The sequence below is a fragment of the Ascochyta rabiei genome, chromosome 7 (assembly GCF_004011695.2).
Source record: "Ascochyta rabiei chromosome 7, complete sequence".
NCBI lineage: Eukaryota > Fungi > Ascomycota > Dothideomycetes > Pleosporales > Didymellaceae > Ascochyta > Ascochyta rabiei.
In genome coordinates this window covers 1,259,889-1,274,843 of record NC_082411.1, presented here as the reverse complement: position 1 = coordinate 1,274,843, position 14,955 = coordinate 1,259,889, and the positions used below count along the sequence as shown (strand labels likewise).

Genomic DNA, 14,955 nt, shown 5'->3' with positions numbered 1-14,955 from the left:
CTTTATCCGAGCGCGGCACCCGGTCTTGAATGTCAAGGTCGAAATGCTCCACGGACCAAGATGAGCGCCCGATCCAGGGTGCCCCGCAATCTAGAAGAGGGGCAATGCCTTCTTACAGCAGCCTTCGTTTCAACTACTTTCTCTTTCTTTAACACAACAAATTACAATCAAGAATGTCGTCCCTCAAGAGAAGTCCACCTTTCCGCGCTGAGCATGTTGGCTCCCTTCTTCGACCCCAGGAGCTTGTTCAAAAGCGATACGATGTTGCTTCCGGCAAGGCCCAGCCGGACGAGCTGGTGCCTTTGGAGAAGAAAGCAGTCGCAGACGTCGTAAAGTTTCAGCAAGACTGCGGCCTCAAGGTCGTGTCTAGTGGAGAGTATACCAGACACATGTTTTGGGGCACTTTCTTCGAGACTCTGAACGGCATGAAGGAGCTTCAGCTTGGTGTGTTGAAGGGCTACGATGCTGGCATCTTCCGCCCCTACGCTCCCGACGTCAAGTCTTTCATGGAAGCCAAGGAGGTTCCCAACCACGTCACCGTCTGCGTTGGCAAGATCAGCCACTCCGGAAAGTCCAGCAATCAATACGAGGTCGACCTCATGAAGAGCCTGCTCCCCGAGAGTGAATGGAAAAACATCAAGATTACCTTGATCTCCCCCAGCTGGTACCACTTCCGCTATCTGAATGGACGTAGCTTCCCCAAGGAGGCGTACGAAAATGATGAAGAATATTTCGAGGATGTCGCAAAGGCATACCAGGAGGAGCTGAAGATTCTGCATTCGCAAGGCATCAGAAACATCCAGATTGACGACCCCAACCTGGCGTACTTCTGCTCGAAGGAAATGTTGGAGGGTTGGGCTGCGGACAAGGAAAACGACAAGTCGGCTGACGACATGTTCGACGCATACGTCAAATTCTACAACAAGTGTTTCGAACGCCCAGCGGATATGCACCTCGGCATCCATCTCTGCAGAGGCAATTACGTGGGCAGCCGTCACTTCTCGGAAGGCGCCTACGACAACATCGCAAAGAAACTATTCCAGGTAATCGAGGCTGTCCTATCGCAACAGAACAAGCGCTGACTGCTACAGGACCTGAACGTCGATACCTACTACCTTGAATACGACACGCCCCGTGCTGGAGGCTTCGAACCTCTTGCACATCTTCCCAAGAACAAGAACGTTGTACTTGGTGTTATTACGTCCAAATTCCCCGAGCTTGAGAGCAAGGATGAGATGATCGCCCGCGTCAAACAGGCCGCTGACTGGATCGCAAAGGGCACTGGCCAATGTCACGAGGACGCCATTCAGCAGTGCTGTGTCAGCCCACAGTGCGGTTTCGCATCGCATGCGGAGGGCAATTCTCTGGGCTACGAAGATATGCGGAAGAAGCTTCAGCTTGTTAGGAGCATTGCTGATGCCGTATGGCCAGGCCAGGCGTGAAAAAGGAACGGCAGATCTACAAAAGTAATATAAAAGCTTGTGAAGACAACTATGTATCAAACTTCTGTCTATGAAGCAAGCGAAGTACGGATAAGTGTTATTCGGTTGTCAGCAGACAGTGCGACAGAGTCCATGGTCTTCTCGTGATCATGTCTGTGCGTTTCGGCTAACTGCTTTGGGGCGGCACATTGAAATGTCGCACTCCTGGATCAGGACCTATCACGTCTCATCCGAACCCTCAGAACATCGAGGCGCGGGTGTGCACCTGCATTTGTGTATCCTGCGTCAGCGTGCCGACTTCCAACATGCTACATCTTACACGCTGGTTGCAGCGGATCTCTATAACTGGTGAGACAATACGTCTTTTTTTTACTACAACCTCATGCATGCATCTTAGGTCATGTGTCATTCATCATGGGCTCCCTTTTCTGTGTTCGATTTGCATGATGTTTCCTCCGCGTTGCAACGGTTCAGGGTCTCCTTTACCATAACGTTCGCATCGTACCATGGCTGATGGAAACTTTTCAGCATCGTCGGTATCAATTACACATCGGATTCGTCCGCTGAGACTCCTCAGCAGTCAGGCCAGCTATGACCGTAGACCCGCAGAGCCACGAAAATTCAAAAACATGAAGGTTTGGGTTATCAGACAATGGTTTCTGGATAACAACTCTCACCCGCACCCCACACCAACCCAGATGGACGACCTGGTAGCTGCAACTGAAATCCCAAGAAAACGAATACTTGAGATCTTATACCAGCTCAGAACGGGCGTTGCGAACCCACATTCATTGAGAGGTGGGCGTGGGACATGGATAATAAATGAGTGGTTCATTAAAAATCACCACTGCCCATATCCAGATGAAGCTGAAAAGGCCCGCCTTGCAGATGCATCTGGATTTTCGATCAAGAAGGTAGCGAAACAATTGGCCTCATTGCGAAATATCATTGAACCGCCAGAGTTTACAGCAAAGGTTCTAAAGCATCCTCCGGGTACTAAAGAGCCATGTCTTTATTATGTATCTAAGAAGAGTATAAGCCATCCGTCAAAACGCGTTGGCAGAAGGCAATGGCCAGAACGTTTTGCAGATACCGCGAGTGGAGCGGACAAGGATGGCGTTACTACCATATCTGGCAATGCGACCAGCAAGATCCGCACACCGTACGTGTGCACCGTCTGTCAAAAATCGTTCACAATTCCCTCATTCTGGAAAGATCACGAAATGACAACGCACGAATTCAATCCAACGGAGTGGATATGTATGCCGCACGGGCTGAAAGAAGTGGGTTCTACATGCGACTTCTGCTTTGAGCCTATTGAAGATCTGAAGCACTTCGAGAAACACAGAACTCTGGAATGCGCGAAGAGGGACTGCAAAGACCGAACGTTCAGATCAAAACGAAAACTTTTGGCTCATATTCGACAACAGCATCTTCGACATGCCACCCACGAAACAAAGCTCGCTTATCAACCACGCGCAGATTGGGAGCGGGTAAGGAAACACGTCGATCCAAACGCTCTGTGGTGCGGATTCTGTCAGATCGAGCTCGAGTCTGTCCATGCTCGCATGGACCATGTTGCACAACACTTCAAGCACGGCGAAACCATGAATGATTGGATTCCAAAGCTTCCTTCTAGCTGATGAACCGCTCAACCATCTCCCTTTGGGCACGTGAAAACCACCAACCGTTGGAGCCTGCTAGCGCCCTGAAGATTTGAAAAGAAGACGAGCTCCGTTGCGGGTTCGGTGGTATCACATACCTGATTGTTGTTGGATGCTTTGGAGAGTAGGGAAAGCAGGAGTACGTTGTGTGGTACCACCCAGGGGAGGGGTTAATTACAAGTTTCAAGTAGGCAGTTATGGTTTCCAGGGGATCCGTTCACAGAGCAGTTAACGTCAGCGGATGCATTCTTGCCATCAAGCGTCGAGCTCAAGAAGAAGTTATCCCAAGGCGTATAAGGGTACTAGTCAAAAATTCAGACTGTTGTATGGTGCATTTTTAAACCGAACTGATCGTCGAGCCAGTCACTCCTTCAGCGTACTCGGAATTCACTATACCAACATCACCATGACAAGACCCAAAAACATGATGTATGTCGCGCAAGTACGCCTCCTTTGTTCTGGTCGTCATGGTTGGGGTATTTAGAAGGTACAAGTCTCTCGCGTCGCAGAGAAAGCTGGCTACACTGTCTTGTCAGCAGTCTCTTAAGCTGCAAGTAGTAATACCCGAGGCCTTTAGCGCTATTTTTACTGCTGTTTGAATCTAAGAGAAGTTGCTAAAGTCTTATAGTGTACCTCAGGGTTGTAAAATAGCTAAGAGACTAGCGTTCAATACATTCTGTATCACCAAAGATTGTCAGCTTGTAGCCCGCTTCTCTGCAACGCGAGAGCAAGTATGTGAGGAAGCATCTTTTAACTGAAAATATTGAAGAGTAATGTTGGCGAGCCTGGAAGGAAATGCAAAGCTTTGGACCACGTGAAGTAAATACTTTCAACCAAATCCCCCGTACACAAGCGCATGCAGATTTAGCCGTTAAAGAAGATGCTCTTCACTCCCCATCTCAGACCTACAGAATCCATCCACTCTATATTCAAAAAGCGGCTCCAGATAGTCCTCCTCCTTAGGAAATCCACCCTCGAAATTGTCTTCTGGTATACAGGAAGTAGGGCTCCTGTGAAACTCGCTCCAGTTGCTTAGCATGTCGATTGCGATTTGTATGATTTTGTCTTTGTATTCGGTTGGACTTCCGAACCCAAGCATGTCAATGGCAAACACATCCGTTAGACTGTTCTCGAGAAAGGCTTGTGGGGTTTCATCGCCGTCGTATGGCGTTCTCGGGTCGCATCCCAGTCTGAGCAGCCGCGCATGCACCCCAGAACGCGAATGCTAACGACGGATCCCGCACATTGTTGGACCAGAACTTCGCAGCAAGTCATGAGGGCGGCACCGGCCTTGGTTCTGTCTTGGACCTCTTCGGTTACTGCTGCTTCGATTAACATGTCGAGAACTGCTTCGCGTGGTTCGTAATCGGTCTCAAGTCTGCCTTCCAGCAGCACGTCGAATAAAATACTGGGCGCCAGTACAGAGGATCGAAGGACAGAAGCACCGTGGCTGATAAAGAGCTGTACCATACTGTCGACTTCGGTAGTTGGTACATAACTCGACTTCATGACTAGCCGAGTGAGTGCTCGTGCCGTATATATAAGACGGTATTTTTGCACCCCCCGACCCATCCGTTCTTCCGCGTAGAAAATTGCATTGACTATTCTGCAGCAGCCGCCTTGAAGAGCTTCGGCCTCGATCGAGTCTTCCACTCCACACTCCACGAAGATTCATGAGCCCCAGTGTATCGAGGAACTCGGGCCAGTCTCGAGCGCCTGCAGCAGCCCAGAGCGATGCTGTATCGTCTGTAAACCCCGAAGAATTCGAGACCACACTATCAAGGACCTCAGGTGAGAACGAGCTGAGGTGGTCTGCGCAATTTGCCAGGAACCGAGAACAGTCACGCTCAGATTCGCGAAGAGCAGTACCACATAGATCTCCAGGATCGTAGCCTTTCTCGAGTAAAATCTTTGCATACCCCTTCCTCACTCCGAATGACTGGCTCGTTCCGGGCCAGGGATGAGATTCCGGAGGTGTTGGATCGTATTCTACAAAGAATGCGAACCAGAATTTTGCCTCTGGCTCAGGAGGATCCCTTATCATTTCGAAGAAACCAGAAACGTCCTGGTGCACTTCATTTTCCCAGTATGGTGGTGAACTGTGAGAGACAATAAAAGCTGCCGCTTTGGTTTTACCCAGTGTTAAAGCAAACCAGCAAGGACGAAACATCCCGACCTGATGCTCCCAGTCACTAGACTCTCCCATTGAGACCATGTTTTGGAGAATATCTTCAGTACGTCCAATTTTTCAGCCCTGATCACTTTGACTAGGGCTTTTGCGACACATCTCCTGGCCCCCGGGGATGTGTGGCCGGAGGTGACCTCGATCTCGAGCAAACGCCCTAGAAGCCAAGAAACTGCATCGTTCTGGTTTGCGTTGACTGCCAGTAGCAGTGGCACTTCATTATCAGCGTTTCGAGATAACAACCTGTAATAGACACTGGTACGAGCCTTCTCGCTAAACGCATCTCTGAGACTTGGCTCGTTTGCATCAAGTTTAGCACTGAACTTTTCAAATGTGACGCGATCATCATCTGCTGAAGTTTCATAGTTACCGGACGGTAATAGTCTTTTGAGTATATCATGTCTCCGAACCGGGCAGCCGTATGGAGAGGATATGCCAGGCTGTCTTTTTGTATCGATTATCCGGCGCACCTCTGTCCAAGCAGTCCATGACATACGTGGCATCGTTAGTGGTGAAGGCCACCAGAAGCTCTTGCCACAGGTCATCTTGCTCTTTCTGGCTCAACTTGAGTTCATGGTTCCGGAGAAGCTGTCCAATATCCAAGAGGAGCTCATCCGCAAGTCGTAACACTAACTTGCATAGGGGCCATCTCTGCTTCAGAAGCTTCAGGGGGTAGCTCCACGTCCATTGTGGAAAGGCCCACTTGACTGGCGTGTGATTGGTCTGACAGATTTTGAGGCGATGTTTCATAGCGTCGAGATTAAGCAGACAAAGGCATGAGTAGCTGACATGGCTCATAGATACCCCAGCCACGATGAGTGCTGCACTTTGGCCCCATTCGCTGATCAGCCTTTGAGCGGACTGAGGCAAATCCGCCTGTGTGATACTGAATGTAGAGACGATCTGAAGAAGAGCGACCGAGCCTAAAACTAGATAGTTTGTGAATAGCGTAGCCGGCAAAGTCCCCCAATTCCTGGCCCGTTTGGCATTCGGGCTCTCACGTGGAGCGTGCTCCATCTCGTTCAGCCGGCTCGCAAGACGCCAGATTGTTGGGATCGGCGAGAAGGCCGCGAACAACCGGATTGCGAAGTAACTCCACATCATGGCCTTCGAAGTACTGATCGTTGGATGATGTAGCTCGAGCAGACATTTCGATGGGAACCGTTCTGTAAGCCAACCAAGGGTGTAGCCTACGGTAGCGAAAGCAGCAAGCTGCATTGCGAATCCAACAAATACGAGTTTGCGAGCAGCGAGGACATCCTTATCTGAGAAAGTGATGGAGACTGAAGCACTGACTGCATCGATGCTGGAACATGCGACGATTGTCTCACGAAGGTTGAGATTGTGGCTTGATTTTGTTAGATTGATTCCGAGATAAAACATATCTGGAGGAGTCAGCGCGGTCAGCTTCTGCTTGTGAAGAACTGACATACTTGCCAGGTGAGCCATACACAGCTCCCTCGCCCCCGATGGCTCGGCCTCCCAGTTCCCTGAAAGCAATATCATAACAATTGCAAACGAGGGTAGAAACAAGCCTAGAAGGATTCCAATGCCACCAATGTCCGCATTGACTTCAGAGTCGGCTGAACGTTCCGCAGATTCGACCAGCTTAGTCAAGGCCGAGGTGACAATTGTTAAAGAAAGGCAGACAGAGATGGCCGGTAAGCATCAAATAGTTCCACGTTTTTTCAATGCTGAGGGTAGTGGCTTCTTTTTAACGAACTCGAGAAGCAAGATATGGCAGGAGTGCGCAGCCATACATAAAAGTAGCAAGATGAGGATTCCATCCGAGACTATCATGTTCGGTTTAGGGAGACTGAGAAACCAGGTGCCGTCAACACCGGGACTTTGAAGAACGAAGATGACTGTAGGCTGAGTGCCAGCCTTATAGCAGGCTATCCACCATTCGCTGTTCGCTGTTCGCTGTTCGTGTTTCTGGACGATACGGAACTTAATTAAGCTGCAGATAGTGCGGGCCCACACAAAGCACTAATTTCAGCCGCAGCCTGTGATGAGAAGTGAGAATCGTGCAATAGAAGTCCTTTCATTCGTGAACTCATTCAGATGATTGGTAGCAACACCCGTCTCAAGTGACACGCTGGCTTTACCAATGCGAGTACCGTTACCTTATCCATTTTTATAGAGACGCTCAACAACATGTTGTTATAGACACCACGAAAGGCCAAGGTCCGAGGCAACAGCACCAAAGCCAAGTCCTGTGCGGTCAGAATGTGCATTCGCTTCTGCTATGACCTTACAATACCATCGTCCCATCAGCCCCAGGCTCATCCCACACCTCCATCATATCCAACCACTCCAACACGAACCCTGCAACAATCCTCGCCCAATCCCTCACCGTCGCCCCGTCCAAATGGGCACCGTCATCCTGCATTGTATGCCAGACCCTTGGGAACGGACTCGGGATCACATGGAGCACCTCGACACCCTGGTGAATGAACGGTAAATGGTCGTCACTTATCCCTCCATAGCCAGCCATTGTCATGTTGACATCGGGCAAGAAGAGTGTGGAAGGTTTGGATTCGAGGATTTCGAGGGAGCGGAGGCGCGACTCCACAGTGGAAAGATGTCTGTATGCCCAGTGTGTGGTGGGGAAGTATGAGGGGACGTTGGGGGAGGCGGAGCCGAGGAGATCGAGCAGGAGGAAGAGGGAGATTTGCGAGAGTGGGGTGCGGTATTGGTAGAATTTTGAAGACGGGGGGTTTCGCGTCGCTGCCCATTCGGTTGCAAGACTCCTGTCAACACACATTAGCGTTCATGTCTCCATCAGACAGTACCTTGCCTGCTGCTTCAGCAGAAAGATTGGAATGTACATACCTTGCGCCGTACAGCGAGTCGGTGTCTGTCCAAGCCTGGAATGCCTCCTCTCCATCTAGCAACAGAATCTGAATGCCCATGTCCATCTCTACTGTCCCTCCCTCCTCTAGTGCTTGCATCTCATCATACATCCTTTGCACATGTCGATCCACCACCTTCGCAACCCACATCAGCATCGCACATGGCGCCGCAGAGTCTGTCGCGCCTATAAACCCCTTGGGGGCAATCTTGCTATCGTAGTGCGCAACCAACGTGAGCAGGTTGGACTGTCCGGGCTTCACCCACGGCGGCTCGCGCTTGAATATCAGGTTCTGAAAAGGCAGCGCTTTGCCGCCTGAGGTCGGGGTCGTCGCGGTGCTGTTCTGCCAGGATATGTCCCATTTGGGCAGCTCGCGCTGGAAATAGGATACAAAGTGTTGCTGCGTAGTCGTTTGGCCAGCGGTGCCGGGCACGCGGGGGATGAGGATTGGCGCAAGCAATTCGCCGTGTTCGTGGTCGAAGAGGTCGCCGGGTGATGGTATTGCCTTTAGAAAGCTGTCCGAGAGCGGCTTGTATGCGTTTGCGGACGGGAAGGAGAGGAGGTATGTGAGTGCCGAGAGGGAAGAAGGTAGTGAGAAGAGCATTGCGACTGCGCGTAGGGGCGTCGGACGCGCCGAGAGCTGTGTACACTCGAGGATAAAGAGTTGCAACTAGGTCATGTTCGTCGAAGAGGTACGAAGGTTGGTAAGTTGCAGTGTTGAGCACCCTATTTCAGCGCCGAATCAATTGAAACTTCGATAACATCGTCCCTTGCTTCCTTAGGCAGGAGTGAACTTGTGTCTAGTGCCGCATTTGCCGAACGCCATTGGCGGTGATGATCTCAAGTGTTTCAGTTTCCGAGGCTTGAAGCTTAGGATTTGCACGTGACGTTGCACATTCATCTTATCAGATCAGATCTCGGTCAAGAGGCGGAGGATCTAACTCGACTGGTGCATACACTCCACTTCTTACTGATGACGTCTAGTGCTGTTTCGATAGAATGAAAGTCCTGGACAATCGTAGATGACAATTGACAAGTTCCTCATTCTACTGTAGATACGAAAAAAGAAATCTACAATTTCGCCTTGACCTGCCCCTCAATCTTGACCACAGCTCTTCCATTCGTAAGTACTGTCTTCCCTCCCTCTACTCGCACAATAAACCTGATCTCCTCAAATCCGCCCTCGACCTTCTCCCCTGTCCTCCACATCTCCGTGATCAGCTTGTCAGCAGGCTTGACTGGCGCTGCGAACCTCGCCTGGAACTCCTTCATGTTCTCAGGCTTGCTCGCACCGAACGCTTGCAAGATGGCGTGGGCAGACATGTTCCATGAGAAGAGACCATGGATGATGGGTCCACCAAAGCCCATCTTCTTGCCTGGCTCGGGGTCGGCATGCAAGGGGTTGTAGTCACCGTTCAGGCGGTAAATGTGTGCAGTCTCCATAGTAGTTTGGACAGTGCGGGTCGCGTCGGGCGCGCGGTCGGGGGGTGGGTAGCTAGGAACCTTGGGACCTGGCAAAAGGGTCAACATAGTGCATCGTGAGAGTGCGATTGGGCGTCAGACTTACCCTTGGGTCCTCCCCATCCTCCCTGGCCGACATAGAAGCCACTGCCCACAGCCCTGCTATATGTCTCGCCAGACTCTGCATCTACAAGCCTTTGTTCTGTCTCAACAACTGTGCCAGGCTTGCCCTTGTCATAAACGCCGAGCACCTTGCTCCTGATCTCGAACTTGCGGCCTTCGCTGGACACGGGGATAGGCTTCAAGAATTGGAGCTTGCGCTCGCCGTCAAGAACATGTTTGGTGTCAAACTTGGGTACGCCATCGATGGGCTCGGCGTTGGAGCGGGCGTAAAAATCAATGACTTCCTGGTCGGTATGCTTGAACGGCAAGATGATGGGGTATGTAGGAAAAGCAGCGAACTGAGGGTGCAGCTCCTAGTAAAGCAATCAACATCGAATGCGCCTAGGACCTGTGTTGTCCTTGAACGTGGTGGGGGTAACTTACATATAGGAAGTGCAACTCTTCTGGGTAAGTAGCGCCGATGCTCGCTGCGAAAAGAAGCAGATCACGCTTGAGCCATGAGACCTCGTAGCTGGGGAACTCGAAGCCAACACCGGGGCCTGCCTTTTCGCTCATGATGTATCGAAACAGACGTAGGTTCGATGTAATGCGACCGTCGACTGAAGATATGAGAGGCTTGGACACGTAGTGCTTGAGAGATTTGAAGTTGAGCGGGGCGGCAATCACGGTTCCAAGCTCTGAGGAGCTCCTAGGCTTGCCGAGGTCGATGTCGATTCACCCTCTCGAAATCAGCCATGCCTGAAACAGTCTAGGGAGACCAGGTGTTCCTCGAAGAGAACGCACCCCATGTAGCCGAAGTCGCCAGCGACCTTTCGAGCAATTGCAGCATGCTCAGAAGAATGCGGCAGTAAAAGGAACATATTTCTTTGACATATTGTTTCATTACTATTACCGATGGTTCTCGGTAATATGTATTTGTGCAGTCCATATGTACAGAGTGCCAGCCTTATCCGACCCTAGCCAGTCCACTCATTGACATTTGAAGACGATGCGAATGAGGCAAATTCAAACATGCTTGAAGCGCAGGATGAAAACATGTGTGATACACAACAGACCATGACGCCAGCATGAGTGAGTGACCACTCTAACAATCAAAATGCTCCCATGCAAGCACCCCACGCAATGCAATGAAGGCAATTCCAAGAAACGAAAACACTTGTACCTTTGTCGCAAACTCTGAGGCGTATCGGTGGTGTGGTCCTTCTGGTTGTAATTCGAACGTCCAACATTCGTAGGTGGTATGTAGATTTCATGGTCAGCCCTATCGATCTGAGCGCGCGTGAAGAGTACTCTTATGTGGCACTCGGTATTGTTCAAGCGCTTGCTGTAAATGTAGCGATAAACGTGCGGCAAAAGCCTACGTGCAAAACGAAAGGATGTACAATGGGCCTTGAACGCAGTTTGGGGCCTTCGTGGACGGACAGGTGTAGGGTATCCAGAACAATTACGGGCCAATGGTCAATGGTCCTACCAAGACTTGGGAAGAGGATTCGTGAAAATCATGACAGCGCTGCTGAAACACTTTTTGTGGGACCAGCCTCCAGATTGACCGAGCTGTCGTCTAGACGTCCATTTGACCGTGGTTGAAGATGTCTTGCTCGTTGTTGCTGGGAATGACACCAGACATCCTATCTCCGCGGCCCGCTGGCTTGTCCCAGTTGACGTCGTCCTTCTCGTCTTCTTCCATTCGGTCATGGTCGTTGTGAGTCCTGCTGCCAAACTGTTGCTCCATGGTGCTTTCGCCAGTAAATGTAAAGCCAGCAAAGTTGGCCTGCATCGTCGGTGACAGCGGCGTCGAGGCGGGGTTGACACCAGATGCTAGAGCAGCAGCTCGAGCGTTCAGCGAACCATTACCATTGAGGGCGTTTGTAAACTCAGGGTCGAAGTTGGAAACGTCTAGCTCACCCTTGAGCTTGGGTTTGAAGGGTGGTACGACGTTCTTCTTCGACAGGGCATCCCAGTCAATGTCGGCAAAGAACGGGTGTTCCTTGAGCTCCAGGGCATCCCGAGTGGCGCCGAGCCTGTGCTTCGGGTTCCTGTTCAGAAGACCCTTGACAAAGTTTCTGCCCTCGGTGCTCAGAGCATCCCTGGGGAACCTGACTTTTCCAAAAGCAATGTTCTTGTACATCTGCTGGGTGTCTTCCGCATAGAAAGGACTCCAGCCGCAGCACATCTCGAATACTAGCACACCAAGAGACCAGAAGTCGACCATCTTTGTGTAACCGTGCTCGTCCAAGAGCACTTCGGGGGCCAGGTACTCAGTTGTACCGCAGAATGTGTTGGTAGTGGCATTCTCGGTAAGGTTGGCCTTGGAAAGACCAAAGTCACAAAGTGCAATGTGACCGTTGGCGTCGAGCAGGATGTTCTCGGGTTTTAGGTCGCGGTAGACAATATTGTGATCGTGCAGATGCTGCAAAGCCAGGATGAGTTCTGCGATGTAGAATTTCGCACGAGCTTCCTGGAAGCGGCCCTCCCTCTGAAGATGCCAGAACAGCTCGCCTCCAGACATGTAGTCAGTGACAAGATAGAGATCCGACGGTGTCTGGAAAGAGAACTTCAAGCCAACAATGAAGGAGGAGTCCGCCATCGCAGTCCTGACGAGAATATTTCGCTCGCCAAGCGTGTGTGCCACCTCCTTCTTCTGGACAATGACCTTCTTCGAGAGAACTTTCATGGCATAGATCCGCTTGGTGTCACGCTTGCGGACCTGGAAAACCTGGCCAAACGTGCCCTTACCGATGAGCTTGAGGATTTCGAAGTCCTCCGGGCCGTACGCCTTCTTCTCGATCTTATGGAAGTCGAGCTTGAGGTGGATCTCGCCAGTGACCTTGCCGGTCTCACCCTCGCGAGGTTCCAACGCGAACCAGCCATCGTATGGTTGATCGTATTCGATCAGGTTGGGGCAGAAGCGAACGTGGCCGAGGAAAGCCTCGCCGTTTGCTCGATCGTAGACGGAAATGTCAACCTCAGCATGATCGCCGACGACATCACTACGTTCTGTTAGCATGTGGCTTGATGCAGGATGTGTGTTGGGTGCGTACAATTCGGCTTCATGCTCCCAAGTGGGGTTCGTTGTCTCTTCGAAAGTGTCGTCTCTAGCGTCTGAGCTGTGGCCGCTGTTACTGCTCTGGCGGCTCTTCATTGGGATAGCCATGGGCCTCTGCATCTCGCTCTCGGTTCGCCTCATCTGCATAGGGCCACGGCGGCCCTTTGTGTCGTCATGCTTGGGTCCATCCGAGATGTACTCGGCCCATTGGAACTGAATAACACAGTACGGGTCTGTGCTTGCACGCAGGTCTCGTCCTTCTGAGATGACTACGGCGAGCTTGCCTTTCGGTGCTCCAACCACTGCTGTTTCCTTGTCCGACTTGTTCGACGTTTTCGACTCTCTTGAGTTGTTTGACGCAAGCGAGGTGCGCGACAGGCTCGATGTTGGCGGCTTCCCTTCCTGTGAGCGTGTGCGGGGTGTCTGAGGAGGAGTGGCCTGATTCTGTGGTGACGAAAAATCGCCTTCCGTTAGCTTCTCTGTTTCACCATTCAACTGCGAAGCTGAGGGGGTTCGAGAAGAGGCACTGGGAGCAGGGCTAGGCAGCATGGTCTGGCGAGGGGCAGGCTTTTCTATGTTTTCCTTCTCTTTCGGCTCCGTTGAAGCGGCGTCTGAAGACGAAGCAGGTGCGGGGTTGGAACTTTTTGACAACGAGGATTTGCTTTGGGGCATGAAGGAATCACGAACCTGGCCAAAGTAGCTATGCAGGATACCCGGTAGTCGTTTGTCAGTGAGATCCGGACGCGGCGTTGAGGCACCGGGTGGGGTCGAGCTGGTGGAGCCGATCTGATCGTGGCCGTCGTCATCGTGGGCCGCGGCTCTGTGCGGCGTTAGTAAGGTGTTGTGGGCCGGCATTGCTGTGGTGCGGGCGGGCAGTCGGTGTCGGTGGGGTGTGCAGTAAAAAGTTTTGAGAGAATAAGTGATGCTGCTCAGAATAAAAGGGTGCAGCGGCGAAAAGCTGACCGTAGGGCACAACGTGTGTAACGCAGCGTTGACCATGGGCACTCAGCAGGGCGACGCTACTGGCTGCGACTTGCTTGGTGCTGAGCTAAGTGGTGGCCGCAACTGCCCTTTGCGGGCTTTGCGAGTGTGCGCACCCTCACTAGGCACCGGGCGGCGAAAGGCAGAAAAGTGCACAAAGGAGGCGAGATTGGCTTACCTCTGGTTGCCCATAGCTTGCCGCAGCAGGTCTGCTGCAGCTGAGGGAGCGCCACCGTTGGTGGAGGTCATCTTGCCGAATTTGGGGGGAGGGCGGACGGCAGTCTTGGTGGGCTTCTCGTTGTTGCTGGCGTTGAGCGTGGACAGGGTGGGCACTGCACTCGAGGACTTTGTGGACAGGTGACGGCGGGGTCGCGAGGCCTTGGTGGGAGAGATCTCAGAGGCGCGGGATACTAGTCCGGGTCGTGCTGGACGAGCATCGACGGCAGCAGCACTGTACGGAATGGTGGTGGTTGCTGGGAGGCTGGTTCGTGATGTGCTGGCGGTGGATGCAGTGCTGGCAGTGCGTATGCTCGAAGTCGCGGGAGACGAGGTGACCAGGTCCATGTGTTGCAGGCGTGAAGTCATATGTAATAGATAATCCACTGGAACCTGGCTCGCTGCACCAAAACAGCGTTAGCCGCAGCAGAGGAAATGAGAAAATCTCTGCTAAGGCTTCTATCGGGCCTGCACGAGCGTCGCGCGAAGAAAGACACCCGAGTTCTTCCAGGCCTCAGGGCTCAGCGCGGCGGCGGTGAACAGCGCGGTACCTTGGGTCCTTGGGTGCTAGTCGGACGTGGGCCAGCCGCCAGCGACAGGAGGGGTCTAACCAACCTAACAGCCAGCTTGATGCGTAGGGCGGAATCTCGGGCACCGTTGGGACTTGCACACCACCGGTGGACACTGGATTGGTACGGTGTGTAAGAGCAATCGTGGCGGCGCGCATGCTCAGAGGCTCCCCAGCCCAGCTTATTATTGGGATGCTGGTAGGAGTAGGAAGCGTGTGTACGATAGCCAGACGCCGCGGTGTTGGCGAGATAGGCAAGTGCAGTGCCGCTCATTCACCTCACCTCACCTCAACACAAAGTCATACCTGGAGGACACGAGCCGGGCACTGGGCAGGTGCACTCACGCACTCACCGGGGCCTGGCACGCATCAGCGGCCATGCACGTAACCGGCCGCGACACTGGCACTAACAGTA

The 14,955-nt window shown here is 52.2% G+C and overlaps 5 protein-coding genes across 5 annotated transcripts, besides 1 other annotated feature; 2 read left to right on the top strand and 3 right to left on the bottom strand.

The window, feature by feature from the left end:
• Positions 1-173: 173 nt before the first annotated feature.
• EKO05_0005018 (uncharacterized protein) lies at positions 174-1,442 on the top strand (the record flags this gene model as incomplete). Its single annotated transcript, XM_038939168.1, has 2 exons — positions 174-1,043; positions 1,092-1,442. The coding sequence occupies 2 exons, from the start codon at positions 174-176 to the stop codon at positions 1,440-1,442; spliced, it is 1,221 nt and encodes a 406-aa protein (XP_038799560.1).
• A 305-nt stretch (positions 1,443-1,747) lies between these two features.
• On the top strand, positions 1,748-3,085 carry EKO05_0005017 (uncharacterized protein; the record flags this gene model as incomplete). Its single annotated transcript, XM_059636505.1, has 2 exons — positions 1,748-1,790; positions 1,971-3,085. The coding sequence occupies 2 exons, from the start codon at positions 1,748-1,750 to the stop codon at positions 3,083-3,085; spliced, it is 1,158 nt and encodes a 385-aa protein (XP_059492488.1).
• Positions 3,086-7,196: 4,111 nt separating this feature from the next.
• Positions 7,197-7,225: a tandem repeat.
• A 320-nt stretch (positions 7,226-7,545) lies between these two features.
• Positions 7,546-8,749, bottom strand: EKO05_0005016 (Glutaminyl-peptide cyclotransferase; the record flags this gene model as incomplete). Its single annotated transcript, XM_038939151.1, has 2 exons — positions 7,546-8,044; positions 8,127-8,749. 2 exons carry the CDS (start codon positions 8,747-8,749, stop codon positions 7,546-7,548), a joined length of 1,122 nt encoding a protein of 373 aa, XP_038799557.1.
• A 467-nt stretch (positions 8,750-9,216) lies between these two features.
• Positions 9,217-10,284, bottom strand: EKO05_0005015 (uncharacterized protein; the record flags this gene model as incomplete). Its single annotated transcript, XM_038939462.2, has 3 exons — positions 9,217-9,656; positions 9,713-10,082; positions 10,153-10,284. The coding sequence occupies 3 exons, from the start codon at positions 10,282-10,284 to the stop codon at positions 9,217-9,219; spliced, it is 942 nt and encodes a 313-aa protein (XP_038799556.2).
• Positions 10,285-11,290: 1,006 nt separating this feature from the next.
• Positions 11,291-14,699, bottom strand: EKO05_0005014 (Non-specific serine/threonine protein kinase; the record flags this gene model as incomplete). The annotated part of the gene is made up of 4 exons (XM_038939399.1): positions 11,291-12,719; positions 12,771-13,595; positions 13,935-14,373; positions 14,588-14,699. 4 exons carry the CDS (start codon positions 14,697-14,699, stop codon positions 11,291-11,293), a joined length of 2,805 nt encoding a protein of 934 aa, XP_038799555.1.
• Between the last annotated feature and the right edge of the window lie 256 nt (positions 14,700-14,955).